General features: G+C 39.8%; 1 protein-coding gene across 2 annotated transcripts in view; it reads left to right on the top strand.

Annotated features, from left to right (window-relative positions):
• Positions 1–16,032, top strand: part of SLC36A4 (solute carrier family 36 member 4) — a 165,781-nt gene that overhangs the window by 58,676 nt on the left and 91,073 nt on the right. For both annotated transcript variants that reach the window (XM_075198725.1, XM_075198726.1), the window contains 2 exons: positions 6,039–6,208; positions 9,740–9,909. In XM_075198725.1, the coding sequence (XP_075054826.1) occupies positions 6,039–6,208; positions 9,740–9,909 (340 nt within the window). The remainder of the gene's footprint in view (positions 1–6,038; positions 6,209–9,739; positions 9,910–16,032) is intronic.

Below are 16,032 nucleotides of genomic sequence, written 5' to 3'. Positions count from 1 at the left end.
AGCCCCCATCATAGTGATAGAGAAGGTCACTGAAATGCAACAAGTAACCAAGAATCTCTGGTGACGTATATAAATTACATTTGAAAATATACAATTCTGAGCCACACGTCTCCCTCCTTCGGTTCTCCTCCTTTTCTTGTTTACCATAATAGGACTTGGCAGGCAACCATAACTGCTGCTAGTTTTGTTGTTGTTTTGGCAACCTTTGAGTTCTGCAAAACATTTATCCTAGGGGCCATCACCTGTCGTTCATCATCATTTATTTATATAACGCCACTGATTCCGCAGCGCTGTACAGAGAACTCATTCACATCAGTCCCTGCCCCATTGGAGCTTACAGTCTAAATTCCCTAACACAGACACACACAGACACACACAGACACACACAGACACACACAGACACACACAGACACACACAGACACACACACAGACACACACACAGACACACACACAGACACACACACAGACACACACACAGACACACACACAGACACACACACAGACACACACACAGACACACACACAGACACACACACAGACACACACACACACACAGACACACACACACACACAGACACACACACACACACAGACACACACACACAGACACACACACACAGACACACACACACAGACACACACACACAGACACACACACAGACACACACACAGACACACACACAGACACACACACAGACACACACACAGACACAGAGGTAGACAGACTAGGGTCAATTTGATAGCAGCCAATTGACCTACCAGTATGTTTTTGGAGTGTGGGAGGAAACTGGAGCATCCGGAGGCCCACGCAAACATAGGGAAAACATACAAACTCCACATGGATAAGGCCATGGTCGGGAATTGAACTCATGACCCCAGTGGTGTAGGGCAGAAGTGCTAACCACTTAGCCATCATACCACCCTTATCATTGCGATAACAAATAATTAACATGGTTATTAATTAACATTGATTAGCCAGGGCAGCTGCTCCTATAGGGTCCTGTCCTAGCGAATAATCTATAGAAAGGGATTGCAATCTTTTTCACTTTACTGCCAAGTTTTGGATTTTTCCCTCTCCTGCACTCCTCTAAATGTAGTTGAAAGTGAAAATATCAACAGTGAAAATGTCTTCAATTATAATGTTGACACAATTATAAGGTTGACAGTCATAATGCCTACATGTTCATAATTTCGATATAGCTATAAGGTCAACGTGTAAAATGTGGATAGAGTCGTAAAGTCGACAGTCAAAAAAATGGCAATATATGGAGAAAAAAAATGGCAAGAGATTATGACTGCCGACTTTACAACCCTGTCCACATTTTACATGTCGACATTATGTCTGTTGACCTTTTGATGTACACATTTTGACTGTTGATTACTTGAATGCTCTATTTCATACTCAACCGTTCCCGATAGGATAGAACTGCTATCGTCATCAGATGCCATCGGGGACAAGCTCTGAAAAGTTAAGGGGAGAGCGTATTTTGGTTCTAGCAGAAAGAGATAAATTAATTTGAGAGGTTCTAAGTTTGCAAAGAAGCTAATGTTGGCGTCCTGCTTAAGAATTCTAGGGCTCATGGCTGCAGCCATAGAGGTCATCTCTTGGATAAGACTTCGTATGAGGCATGTGCAAAACTGCTTCCTCACTGTTTGGAAAATGATCCACCTAAAATATTTCCATTATCAGGCAAGACAAGAACTGCAGTGGTGGACAGAGGAAGATACACTGACTGTAGGAAGGTCACTTGCGGATCACAAATGGATTATCATAACTACAAATGCCAACAAGACCGGATAGGGTTGCACACTGTGATCATCTGACTGCCCATGGATTGTGGGAGGAACATGTAGCCAGGTTGCAATCAAATATTGAAGAAATATTAGTGGTTTTAACATCATGGTTGATACCATTAACACCACCTCTTTTCCATTGCACCAGTTTTAAGAAATGTCCCTCAAAGTTCTATTTTGTTAAGTGAGAAATACTTTTACTTTGCAGCAGTCAACTTTTTTTTTTCTTACACTAAATGTTGCAGCGTTGTTTGTTCTCACAATCAATTTATCATCTCTAAAACGGTCCACTTCCTACATACTTGGAAAGCGTGTGTTCATCATAGCACAACACTGTAAACCTCGGCTATGTTAGAGGGCGGTGTGACTTGATAGATGGTCATTCACGGAGTCTCTATGAGGCCCATGGAAATAATACACATTTTGCTGCTACACCAAGTAAAGTGGAAGGATATTAATTGAGAGTGGTTTTATATGTGTTAAATGACACTTTTGGCCTTTTAAATTGTTAGTGTCTCATCCAAGCAAACACCTATTGTGTAATTGGACTTTGTACAGATCTGTCCCCCAAAATCTAACAGTAAAAAAAAGAAAAATCAATTGAAAAAAGTATATAAAACAAAAATCTATTTTAAAATGGTTCCCATTTCTCCCACGAAAGTGATGTCGCCTCTCTATGACAATGATGCCTCTTGTTTGAGTGTGACGCAGATTGCATGTGGTCTCATGAACAGAAATAAAAACCAAAACAGTATTACTCCAATATCTGTACATCCGCCCCTGGTCCCATACCCACACCCCCACCCTAAGTATTTGTGCTATAACTTTTTACATTTTGGGGCTGTGTTAATGGACTAAAATAACTTTGGGGAGATTCTTGCAAAAGTATAATCTGTTAAATATTTCTGTCCATAAAAAGCCCTTAAAATAAAATGATTGTACTTCCAATATGGTACCAGAAGAACACCCTATCTGCCCTGAAAAACAATATTCTGTGTGTTCTAGCTCAGTAGTTTCCTCTATATCACATCCCTGCAGGATGTATAGATATTCCTGCGTAATAATGCAATTAATCCCGCTGCTGCTAATGTCACTAAATAAGGGTGCTCCACGTGATGTTGGGGCGTGCCCCGCACTCAGGAAGAGTTGGGCCACTCCCAACCTACTGCCTCTAAAAACACCCTTTCAGTGCCACGCACATCTTGGGATGGACCTTCTAAATCGAGTTATGTCAATAAGTGAAAACTTTCCATATACTGGCAGCAGAATGCTCACTGTGCTGTGTGACCTCATTAGATGGTATTGCGATCTCCTGGTTCTGGATGATCACTTGCGATTAGTGTCTTCTGGCCATAAAGAAGGCTAATTTAAATAATACCAAATTTCTGGATTGTAGGTAGTATTGTGGAGTTTTATAGGTATCCGTCTTATAGCTAATTTTATCAAGAATGGTGTTTGCCAATAGGCAAAGGCAAAAGTGATAACTAAGTGGCTCAGGGATCACAACATCGAAATTTTGGAACCATGGCCAGGAAGCTCCCCAGACCTTAATCCCATTGAGAGCTTGTGGTCAATCCTCAAGAGGTAGGTGGATAAAGAAAAACTCGCAAATTTAAACACACTCCAAGCATTAATTAGGCAAGAATAGAGGGCCATCAGTCAGTATGTGGCTCAGAAGTTGATTGACGGCATGCCAGGGCGAATTGCAGAGGTTTTCAAAAAGAAGGGTCAACACTGCAAATATTGACTCTTTGCATAAACTCAATGTAATTGTCAATAAAAGCCTTTGACACTTATGAAATGCTTGCAATTTTACTTCCGTATACCATAGCAACATCTGACAAAAAGGTCTAAAAACACTGAAGCAGAAAACTGTGTGAAAAGCAATACTTGTGTCGCTATCAAAACTTTTGGCCATGACCGTATACCCCCAGGAGTCTTTTAGACTTCTCCTATTCTCAATGACTGGAAGACAAGGCAGAAACTTCTTGCATGTTTAAATAGGTGACAAAAAGATACACCTGTAGGGTACGGATCTAACAATTCTAAGAATACCTAGAGCAAAGCAAGCATTTTCTTGGTTGAAATTATATACTTAGATGTGTGTGTATGTATATGGGTGTGTGTGTGTGTACACACACACTATATATATATGTATGTGTGTATGTGTGTGTGTGTGTGTGTGTGTATATAAATTTGTATTTCTCCTTCACACCAGTTGGGGGACACTGCTCACCTTGGGATATAGAAGGCGCTGTGTGGGAGTAATGGCACTAAAAAACTTGTCTAGCCTGCTCCCCTGCCCTCTATGCCCCTATCCACAGGAAGAGTTCTGTTTTTTTCTTGGTGCCTATGGAGTAGGGCACTTTTTAGTCTAGTCTTGGAGAGGGGCGTCCTTTCTCGGTGTGGGACTTTTTGGGGTACACCTTAGATTGCAAGGGACTTGGACGCCGGAGGAAACACGGTTGCCCATAAATGTTCTGGAACTACGGGCAGTATTCAATGCTCAAGTTCAGTAATAATCCTTCCTGGCACGTCGGCCGATCCAAATACAGTAGGACAATGTTACGGCAGTAGCTTGCATAAATTATCAAGAAGGAACAAGGAGTCCTCTTGCCATGAAGGCAGTGTGAAAGATCATGAAATGGGCGGAACAACAGGTTCCTGCAATTTCAGTGGTGGTCATTCCGGGGGTGGACAACTGGGAGGCCGACTACTTAAGTCGGCATGCCCTCACCCAGGCGAATGTTCAGGAGATGTTTTCTCATATAGTCCTCTGGTGGGGTCGTCATCATCCACCATTAACACTTAATTTGGAAAGTATAATATATATGTTGGTGTGAGAAGATCAAAGTGTCTACTAATTCTTTTTGTTTAGCCAGGGTGTTGGATTTTCTGCAAGATGGTCTGGACAAGGGATTGAGGTTGTTGTCCCTTAAGGTTCAGGTAGCGGCATTGTCTGTGTATTTTCAGAAACGTATCGCTCTGTCACCGGAGGTGCAGACATTTAACCAGGGTGTACTTCATGTACAACTACATTTTGTTCCGCCAGTGGCTCCGTGGGACCTAAACTTTGGACACTTCGGCGCTTCAAAAGTCGCTCTTTGAACCTTTTTAGTCTGTTTCTTTTAAACTTCTCTAGTGGAAAGTGACCTTTTTGCTGACCATTGCTTCAGCCAGAATGGTTTCGGAGTTGGCAGCCCTGTCATGTTGGGCTCCTCTTCTGATTTTCCATGACGATCGTGCGGAGCTTAGAGCTAAGCCTTCGTTTCAACCAAAGGTGGTCTTGAGGTTTCACATAAATCAGGATATTGTTCTGCCGGTTCTTCCTCAGGATTCGATGGAGCCTGGTCAGGACGCAGTCTCTATAGATGTGGTCAGAGTTTTGAGGATTTATGTGGACCGTACAGTTTCGGTTCGGAAGACTGATATTCTTCTAGTCCTGTATGATCGCAAGTGTGACTGGCCGGCTTCAAAGCAGATGGTGGCTAGTTGGATCACCGCTACTATCCAGTAGGCATACATTTCGGAGGGCTCTCCGGTTCCTGAAAGGGACATGACACCTCGTCTGAGCAGTTGTGTAGGGCAGCTACTTGGCCTTCTGTTCATACATTCACCAGGTTTTATCGTTTTCACGCTTTGCTTCAAAAAACGTAAGTTTTGACCGTAAAGCTTTACGTGCTGCTCATTCTGAGAATTCTCACCCGTAGGAGCAGTTTTGGAGCATCCCCAAGGTGAGCAGTGTCCCTCATCTAGTGTGAAAGAGAAAATAGGATTTTTGTACTTACCGTAAAGTCTTTCTCTGAGCACGAGTTGGGGGACACTGCACTCCCACCCTTTGTTCTGCCAGTTCTGTTGTGTGTTCTATTGGTTGTGTTTTATCGCCCTCTCTTGTGGCTTGGTTAGTAAATAAACTGAGCTCTTCCTGTGGAGGGGGCATAGAGTGTGGGGAGCAGGCTAGACAAGGTTTTTTTTTTTTAGTGCCATTACAACCACAGCGCCCTCTATACCCCAAGGTGAGCAGTGTCCCCCAACTCTTGTTCAGAGAAAGGATTTTTGTACTTACTGAAAAATCTCTATTTTTTACAGCACTGTATAATAAACACAGACAGACACCGGAATGAAAACAATGTCTGACATACAGTGTGACTTTGCTTTGTTAGCCACAATAAATACTTCTATAGTAATGTCAAACACTGAAACATGATTGTTTATGTTTCTTTCTTGATGCATTATATTACAGGTTCTCCCACTAGAAAACAGAATGAGAGAGAAGAAGGAATTTAGCAAAGCTTTGAACATTGGTATGGGAGTAGTGACAGTTTTATATATCGCTCTGGCCACAGTGGGGTATCTGTGCTTCGGAGACAAAATCAAAGGCAGTATAACTCTAAACTTTCCTCAAGATTCCTGGTGAGTTTCTTTTTATGTCTCTGCTCTTTGATAAATCCTGTTTATGACTTTTCTTAGCACAGAACGTTCAGTAACCAACACAACATGAGCTGTTAGCTTCTCGCATAATACACAGGTCTTCAGATTTTGTATGGTGTATAAAGATTAGTGTTCTTATTTAAGAGAAGAAAAAATGACAGGGCTAATAAAACAGAGGGGGGGGGGGGGGGGGAGATTTAACAATTGACTTCCAGTGCCTTTTTATTCCTAGAATATTCCGCGTCACTGGAGCCCAGATTGCTCATTTTTCCCAGTACTCCTCAGTTCCTCTTACAGCCTCGCCTGAAAACCGATAATGATATTGCGGCTTGTGATTGGCCACGCCACTCAGAAGCCTGCTCCACCGCCAAGTTGGGAACAGATCTAATTTTTTATTTCCCTATTGGCGTTTACTAGGTAGTGGTGCTACTTTAAGTGTTATGTCATGAGCGTAAGCTACAAAGAGGATCGTCTTTGTGTCTATTTGTACATTTATATGTAGATAAAAATTAGATTGTACGCTCCTCTGAGCAGGGCCATCTCTCCTCCTGTTTCCACCACTTCTAACTCTGCTCTCCAGCTACTTAGCCCTCCTACTCAAAGGTCCTCCACCCCACGTCCACTTTCGCTCCCTCCTCACCCCTGGGGGTCTCCCTGTCTTCCGCGCCCCCCTTCTTGGGCCCCATCGTTTTCGGATCCTCCTTCCCCCTTCCCCGCCCTCTCTAGCTGTGCATTGAGCGTACTGAGTTGCTGTGTTTACTGTACTGTGCTGTCTCCCATTGTATTGTGATTTTGTTTGTCTCTGTACGGCGCTGCGGATGCCTTGTAGCGCCTTATAAATAAATATTAATAATAATAATTAATAATTTATAATGAGTTAGTTACATTTGTTTATGTGCACATATAATTGCGCTTATCTGCACACCAAGTTTCTGGCGGGTTTGAAAAGTGGAGATGTTGCCTATAGCAACCAATCAGATTCTAGCTGTCATCTTGTAGAATGTGCTAAATAAATGGCAGCTAGAATCTGATTGGTTGCTATAGAGAGCATCTCCACTTTTCAAACCCGACGGAAACTCGCAGCTTGTTACATTTACCCCCGGGACTGACATCATTGTGACATGATGATATGAGGCTGCCAAGTAGGGTGGAACATGTGTTCGGGGAAAACCATTCAGGTCCTGCCAGCAGTTGCACTCAATAGAACTTCTGTTCCAGTCTGCTCTAGCTCCACCTCCCATTCATTCACTACACACACCGATGTCACTCTGAGCTTCCTCCTGCATTCAATCACCTGTGCTTCCTCTAATGCTATTTATTCAAGCAGCCAGTTACTATGCTTCATAGAAATGACTGCTGGAGGAAGCGCAGGTGAATAGTGTCACATGCTACCTTAGAGGTCCTGTCCTGGAGGAATGTCTTATATCACTGGCTAGAAGTTTTCTTCCTTTACATCATAAATAACAGCCTTGTAAATTATTGTTTTGTACTGCACCGCAGTGTCTTATTGATCTCAATAGTTCGTAATGAATCTATTGTGTGTACGGCTATACTTAATATGAGTACATAACTTTATGTACTAAAAGAGGTACTATATAACCATACTTTCTTCCCTGTAAGTAAATGTTCTGTATAATGCAGCTTTTACTACATCTGTCCAGATTGTTTGCAAATGAAATTGTGTGTTTTTGTTTTGTTGTTTTTAAATTAAATATAGCATCTGTTTTCATGGTTATAACTTTAAGTTTTTTTCGTGCTAGAATGAAGTAGAATTTGAACATCCCCAAGCAACACATTTTGAGTTATACCTGATTTTTAATGCCCTAAAAAAAAGATATATACATTTATGAAACTAGACGTATTTAAAAAGTGTTTCCGCTCCCGGAAGATGCATACAGTTCAGTAAATATCCTTGCATTACATTTGTTATTTAACAAAAACTATAAAATAGGCAGAATTTTTAACTATAAGTGTTCACCAACTTTGCTACTGAATACAACATGCTTCAGCTATAACATTCCTGAAAATGACCTTTCAAATCCAACACTTCAAAGATCTCGTATACAAAGTATATTTCTGTTATGTAGGTTTTAAAGTCTCATTGTTTCCAGTACATAGAATTTTACATTTCAATAATTAATATGCTGTCAGAAGGAGTATGAAATCTCCTCGGGCTGGCAGATTGCAAGCTCTTGGTATTATGAAAGAAGCTTCCTGCAACTTTGTTTTTTTAATAATGTACACTTAATGCTGACACTGCTATATTACAATGAGGTCTTTGCACAAACATCTAATGGCAAGACACATTGAGAACTGAATACATTCTGAATTTTAATAATTTACATTTGCTTTAATCCATCAGGATAATATTGTCCCTTTCTATAGTGGCAGTTTATAGTTATCTTTAAAAGTTTGTATAATTGCAATTAAAAGGAATGTGTCACTTCACCTGCACAGTTATAGCGTAAGGTCTGTTTTACATGTGAGTGGCCTAAGTGCATTCACTGCAGACAAAGCACTTTAAATCCAACACAATAAAATTGTGGCTGTCCCATGGATCATTGGTCCTTATACTGACTGCTCCTGGTTGATTACGTCAACAGTAACATTGCATTTGTGTGGAGAACAAAGGTAAGCTTTTGAGTCAGGTATACAGATCTTTTAGGCTAGTGGCACATGGGCATTTTGTGCAAGGAACTCTGCTTACAATTTTGAGTTATTTGGAAATCGGCCAAAGATGAAGGAGACATTTTCAGAGCTCTTGCACAAGTTAGGGATTAAGGTTGAGGTCCAGGTTGTACCCATAACCGGTATTACATATAGATATAATTTTTGACCTGTCTGACCTTTCCTTGAGCCAAGACTAATTGTGAAGTTGGTGCTGGAATATTTGTTAATGCCTATATATCATCACTACAAACCGCAGAAGCCAGGTGGCCATAACGCCTACAAATTGGGCCATGGTGCCTATCTTCTGGGGAGGGTGAATTAGGATACTTGTACTACTCCTAAGAACGTTGCGGAGTGACGGTACGTTTGGAGATGAAGGTCCATGTACGCAGCAACCAAGAACTCTGTATTAATCTCTCTGCTCTGACCGTGAACACGACTTGTAATTGACCCCCATGGAATGATGTGCGTACTACCTAGCTGGCTCAGAGAGTAACTGATCACAGATGGGGAGAGCGTTAATGATAAGGCGTCAGGTTAATGAGAGAGGTTAATAATTGATGCAGAGGTTAATGATAGAGGATTGGGGTTAATGATAATGTCTTTATATGAGCAGACAGAGATGTTTGAGTCCTGTTCCACAGCAAACAAACCCACTGTCTTGGTACGATTGTATCCAGCGCAGAGAACAGACTGATAATCCAGTGTAGGTAGTAAAAGTAGCTGGTACACTGCATGGCAACCAATAAAATAGTCCTCTAAGTGTGAAGCCACTCAACCCATGGAGTATATACCCATTATAGATTCAATATTGACCTCCTTTTCCTCTCTGTACTTTGATAGGTTATACCAGCTGGTAAAAGTTCTCTATTCCTTTGGGATTTTTGTGACATATGCCATTCAGTACTATGTCCCCGCTGAAATTATCATGCCGCTGGTGACCTCAAGAGTGCCCAAAAAATGGAAGCTCCCTTGTGAACTTGCTGTGAGGTCGTTACTGGTCTGCGTAACCTGTAAGTAAATTCTTCTGTGGTTTCCATCATATCATTGTCTGAGAACTTGTAGGTGTAACCGTGACAAACTGTAGTAAACTCTTTATTGTGAACTGTCTAGTGTGTGAGTCTAGGGTTATCCACCTTCAGACCACTTTAACCTATTGTCAGGTGAACTTTCCACTGCAACTCTTTCTAAATGGTATGTTTGTCAGGCTTCTTTTTTAGTTTCTGCCTTGTATTTGTGTTATTGTGTAGAGTTTGGGATATAACCCAACCTTGCCGCGCTCTCTGCATTGGTTACAGGTGTTCGCCTAACTGTAGAAAACCTCTTTGATTATCCTGAATGAGTTGCAGAGAAAAGCAGAAGTCTTGCTTTGATAATGTTTACATTTTGTAATCGTAACCTAGACATACACTGTGTTCAGTGTACGGTTCTGCTTCCATTCATTTAAGTGTACCCAGGGAAGCTTTACTGAAGCATCCTGTTGGTTTACTGTGTGAACATATGCTAGATTTCTCCAAACTGGGAAACGTGACCTCTTATTTTTTTTTAATTATGATTATTATTTTGCTTCCTTTATGATTTTGCTGTGTTGCAATCTTTTAATTTTTCTTGGTTTCGAATCGCCAAATAATTTGAGCTGAATGGCTGCGGCCATAAACTGACTCAGTGATGTTGCAATTTACGCACATGTTGTTGTTGTTCTTGTTATAGATTTGTAAGTCACCACAGTGCTCCGCAGCGCCGTACTGTAGGGAACACAGGACATATATAAAACCGGGACATACAGACAAAATAAACGCAGACATGAAAACAAAGGGTATGGAGGGCTCTGCTCATTAGAGAGCTTACATTCTAAGTGTAAGAGGGCACAGCTGACAATAATAATGTTGTTGTTGTTATAATTATTATTATTTTATTTATTTATCCACCTTCAGACCACTTTAACCTATTGTCAGGTGAACTTTCCACTGCAACTCTTTCTAAATGGTATGTTTGTCAGGCTTCTTTTATAGTTTCAGCCTTGTATTTGCTGCACAGTGGCTAAGTGGTTAGCACTTCTGCCTCACAGTACTGGGGTCATGAGTTCGATTCCCGACCATGGCCTTATCTGTGTGGAGTTTGCATGTTCTCCCTGTGTTTGCCTGGGTTTCCTCCGGGTGCTCCGGTTTCCTCCCACACTCCAAAAATATACTGATAGGTTAATTGGCTGCTATTAAAAAAAATTGACCCTAGTCTCTGTCTGTCTCCCTCTCTGTCTGTCTGTGTGTGAGTGTGTGTCTATATTAGGGAATTTAGACTGTAAGCTACAATGGGGCAGGGACTGGTGTGAATGAGTTCTCTGTACAGCGCTGCGGAATTAGTGGCGCTATATAAATAAATGATGATGATGATTTATAAAGTGCCTCAAAAGGTCCACAGCGCCATACAAGACATTTTACAGTAGTGTTTATATATAGACAGTAACAATCGTAACACATTACATAATACATGGAAAACAAAAGAATGCAAAGACCAAACATACTGATTAAACATGTTGCACACAGGTAACTTGGTAATGCAGACCAAGTAGGTCTGATAGGGAAGCAGCCTAGGGGGTAAATGTATCAAACTGAGAGTTTTCCGGCGGGTTTGAAAAACCAATCAGATTCTAGCTATCATTTATTTAGTACATTCTACAATATGACAGCTAGAATCTGATTGGTTGCTATAGGCAACATCTCCACTTTTCAAACTCTCAGCTTCATACATTTACCCCCAGAGGTACAAAGGGTTGTCACTAACAACACTCACCTGAGCCTGCGGGACGTGTGTGTGTGTGTGTGTGTGTGTGTGTGACACAGGGTTGACTAAAATAACAACCGCCTGGTCTGTCTAAAATGATTAAATCCTTCCCTATCTATGCCACACACTAGCTGTGCCGTACCAACTATGCCACCGCCAAGGTTTTTGTTATGAAGAGCTGACACTCTTATTTAGGAAGCCTTCGATTCTTCCTAGAATTAATCTAGCACAATTTACTTAAATCAGAGTTGACATAAACCACAAATGTTCTCCTTGTTTCAATTATGTAGCGACTTGACCAAACTGTAGCATGAATTCGTAAGAACACAGAGACTTGAACTTATTAAGGGTATATGGAAAATACATCCACAATGCTTATGATAAAACAGTTAAAAAAAAAAAAGCATACAAATATAATGCAATTGTTTCTTATAAAATGTATAAATCACAGAATCGATAACTCGCATATAATCAAGTTTCTGGTGCTGGGAGAAGCAGGAAAAATGGGTCAATCTTCAATATCAGATTGACTCCCAAAAGTGAACGATTTCTTAGAGTCACAGTGCAGTTTTAAAACCAAACTGCAGGGTCCACAGCCCCCCTTCCTGTGATGTCAGAACAAAAAGGTCTGTGAGAATGCAAATTAGGGTTTTATGACTTTATGCTGGAAAAACACCTTTTAAGTCAGGTTTTTGTTACCCTGTCCTAACTTTTCACCAGTATGGCTTACAAACATGATTTTACCTCCACACAACAGGTCATAAGTTCCCCTTCATCTGCATACCACACATGCCTCTTGTAAGTATGATATTGAAGAAAATGATATGATATTTTCCTGTGATCCTATTCAGCTTGTATTTGTCATTAACATATAACCCTGTCTCTGCAGTCGGCTTGTCTGAGGCTTCCCAGACATGTATTAGATTTCATTGTCTTGAAAGAGATATTTTCAAAGGCTTTCACGTTTGCGACCTGCCATAAATGATACAAGGTGCTACAATGGATCCAGGCTCTTATCTACCAGCCCCCTCTGGATAGTTTAACACTAACACATTGATTTAAACAACTTCTCTGAGCCATGTCACACTATTTCTAGGAATTAATTCACAACCACATATTTGCAGATTTATATGCCTAAAAATTAGCTTGCACATGACAAGGGTGATGGATTAATAGAAGGAGGACACATCTAGAGAGGGCCCCACTAGTGACAGCTTACATCCTAAAGGGAAGGGGAAGACACCAATAGGGTGGTACTGAGTGGGGAGGTGGAAGAAAAGGAGTTAGAAGGAAGGCTGATAGGCTTAAATAATGACATTAGTTTTAATGGAACGCCTGTAGCCATGGATAGTAGAGGCTAAACTGATAGGCCATAGTTCCACAGCTGGGGAGCAGCCTGGGCTCTTCAGGAGGCGGGACTAGGAAGAGGTTATTGTGATAGTGAAAGGGACCACTAGGAATTGTCCCCCAGCGTTTACATCTCCTATGCACAGCTTCCTAGGACTCTGCTTTTATAACTGCTTGAACTGCACGTCTGCACTGAAACTCTGATCTAAGACCATACTGGTGTTTCTGGCTGATGTAAAAGGGAGCTGATGGCTAAATTAGCACTTCATGCACATAGGAGGTGTAAACATTATAAACCCGCTCCTATGGCTCGCGGCTGATGCTGTGCAGCTCTCTAGAGTGAGGCAGAGCATCCAAGGGGGAACATGTTCCTGGGCACGTTCCTTAGCCATACCGGGGACCAGGATTTCTCCAGCACTGACTATAATTTAATTAATCAAGACTTTGTATTAATTTACCACAGAGACTTTTTTCCTAATCTATATTGTTCCCTTTTTTTATTTTTGTGAACTTTTCTAAATAAATCCGGTACCGTATAATGTTCTCGCTTTTGACAATTTTCATCCTATTGTGTTCTAGAATGAATCAGCCTTTATTATATGATTCAAAGTCATGGCTCTTTTGGTTTTTTTCTACAAAGCTTTTAAACTGTGCGAAATATGAATTCAATTATTTGTAGCAGAGGGACATGAAAGATAGATCTACTTTATACTACTATACTAATATCAGTTTTGTGAAATGACCTCATTCTGTCTCATTCATCTGATAGGCAGCTTAACAAAATCTATTGTGTGAACCAATTTCAAAACATGGAAATCCTTTCTCATATGCAGAAAATGAAGCCACGGGCACAGGACTGTGTGATTTCCAGTTTTTTGCAATACTAATTTAAATAAATATGTGGCTGGCCTCTATACTCCTATAATTTTAGTAAATGAAAAAACAATACACAAATAGCTAGTTGCAAAAGTCTGCATACTAAACCAATTCTAAAATAGTTGCAGAGTAGTTAACTTTTTACTTTTTTTTGTTATTATATTGTTTAACATAAGTAAATTAGTGCACAACTACATTTTGGCTATAAGAGAACTAAGGGTGATACATTAAGGTAGATTTCTCAAACCTTCTACAAAGTCAGATTTTAGCTATCGCTTCTCTAGAATGTACCAGATAAATGATAGCTAGAATCTGATTGGTTATGGGCAACACCTCTACTATTCCTTTTTAGAATGTTTGAGAAATCTCCCCCTGTGTGTCATTTGTATGTTAAGGATGAACAAGGAGGATCCTAATAGTTCTATTTTAATTTTCTATGTATTTTAGATCAAATTTGTTGTTTATTTGCAGCTGATGACAGGACTGCCATTTCTTTATAATTATTACAAGGTCTATTTTTGCAAGCTAGAAAGTGAAACTTTATATTCGTAGCCCCCAACTGTCCCGATTTTAGGGCTCTGTCCCTCCATCTGGATCCGGACAGCTTTGTCCCGATCTGCCCGGATGGGTTTGGAGGTATGTTCTGTTCCCCACTTCTGCATCCTGGAACAGCGGTGCATGGGAGTCGCGTGCAGCTCACCCGTGGCAAGGAATGGATGATTTTAGGGGAGGGAGCTAGCGGCAGACCAGTGTGTTAGATTTGCTGGACACGCCCCTATGATACGTAAACACATCCACTATCCGTGTTAATAAAGTAATAAAATAATTCCTACAGCCAAAGAAACTTTAAGAATAAAATTATATCATTGTTTATTTACAAATGAATAAGCAAGCGCTGTGATAACATTATCACTCTCATTTTCAGAATTGAAAACTCTCTGATCTCCCACAGACCAGACACGTAGGTTTGTTCAAACTAAAGAATAGGTTGTACTACAATTTACAAATATCATATTACAATTGGCTGAGAAAGTATATAGGCGTATCCTGATCCAGGCTTCCCTGGAAAGTCTGAAGAAATTCTTGCAACTCTTTGTTCCAACATCTGTGATTAGAAACATCTGTCCCTTGAGTAACTCCTTCACTCCTGTTCCTTCTCTCCAGCTCACACGTAAGGCTCCAACCGACAACAACACCACATCAATTATCAATGATATACCAAAATAAGACAGAACAATATAAATATTTTCATATTAATAAATTGTCTTCATCCAAAATAAAATATCTTTGACAGTCCCACATTTGATAGTTCTCTAAACTATCACACAATATTATGATTACAAGGTTTAATTGGTTCATACAGTTCTATAATTTCTTCCCCTATATTATTCACTCTCTAAATTTCCTTACTCAATGTTTTCTTACAAAATTTCAACAGTACTGGAATACATTTTAATACAAAATAGATAACTAAGAATATTCCTAACATAAAAAAAATCTTCTTAATCAATGCATCAACAATTGAAACCATGTACAAAAACCTGAGAAATTATTATAATATATATTGTTTTTAATCTAATAACGAAAACCTTGTATCCACTGCAGATAATGTCATGTTATATATATCTTTGCAAAATCTCTCTTTACTTTTATTACTTCATCTGTAATGTTACACAATAACTTCTTGTTTGTGCATTAAAATAATTTAAGATCAATCTATGTTCTATTAACTATATTTTTAAAAACTTGAAGTTCTTTTGCAACATAACAAAAGGTTTCATCATATTCATTTGATATTTTATCAATGTAGCTAAACCTTAGATACAAAACCAATTCATACTTCTATGTGCAGTTCCTATAACTTTTAATATAATCCATACTTGTACACCAGTAGATTCACTAATAAATTGTGATACTGGTTGTTGTTCACTCTTTTCATCACTACTTTCCTTTCTTTTTATAGTCAAACATCTATTAAATACTTTTTAAATACAATATCCTTTAAATCATTTTGTGTAAATACATTAACAACTGGAATTACCTAACCTAGATAACATATTCTACCTTAATTCAATGGTTTACACTTATATGCCTTACTTCCACATTTGTAATATATCATCTAATAAAATACA

This window comes from Mixophyes fleayi, chromosome 2 (assembly GCF_038048845.1).
Source record: "Mixophyes fleayi isolate aMixFle1 chromosome 2, aMixFle1.hap1, whole genome shotgun sequence".
Lineage (NCBI taxonomy): Eukaryota > Metazoa > Chordata > Amphibia > Anura > Limnodynastidae > Mixophyes > Mixophyes fleayi.
The sequence above is the reverse complement of the archived record's forward strand: the minus strand, read 5'-3'. Positions and strand labels throughout refer to the sequence as shown.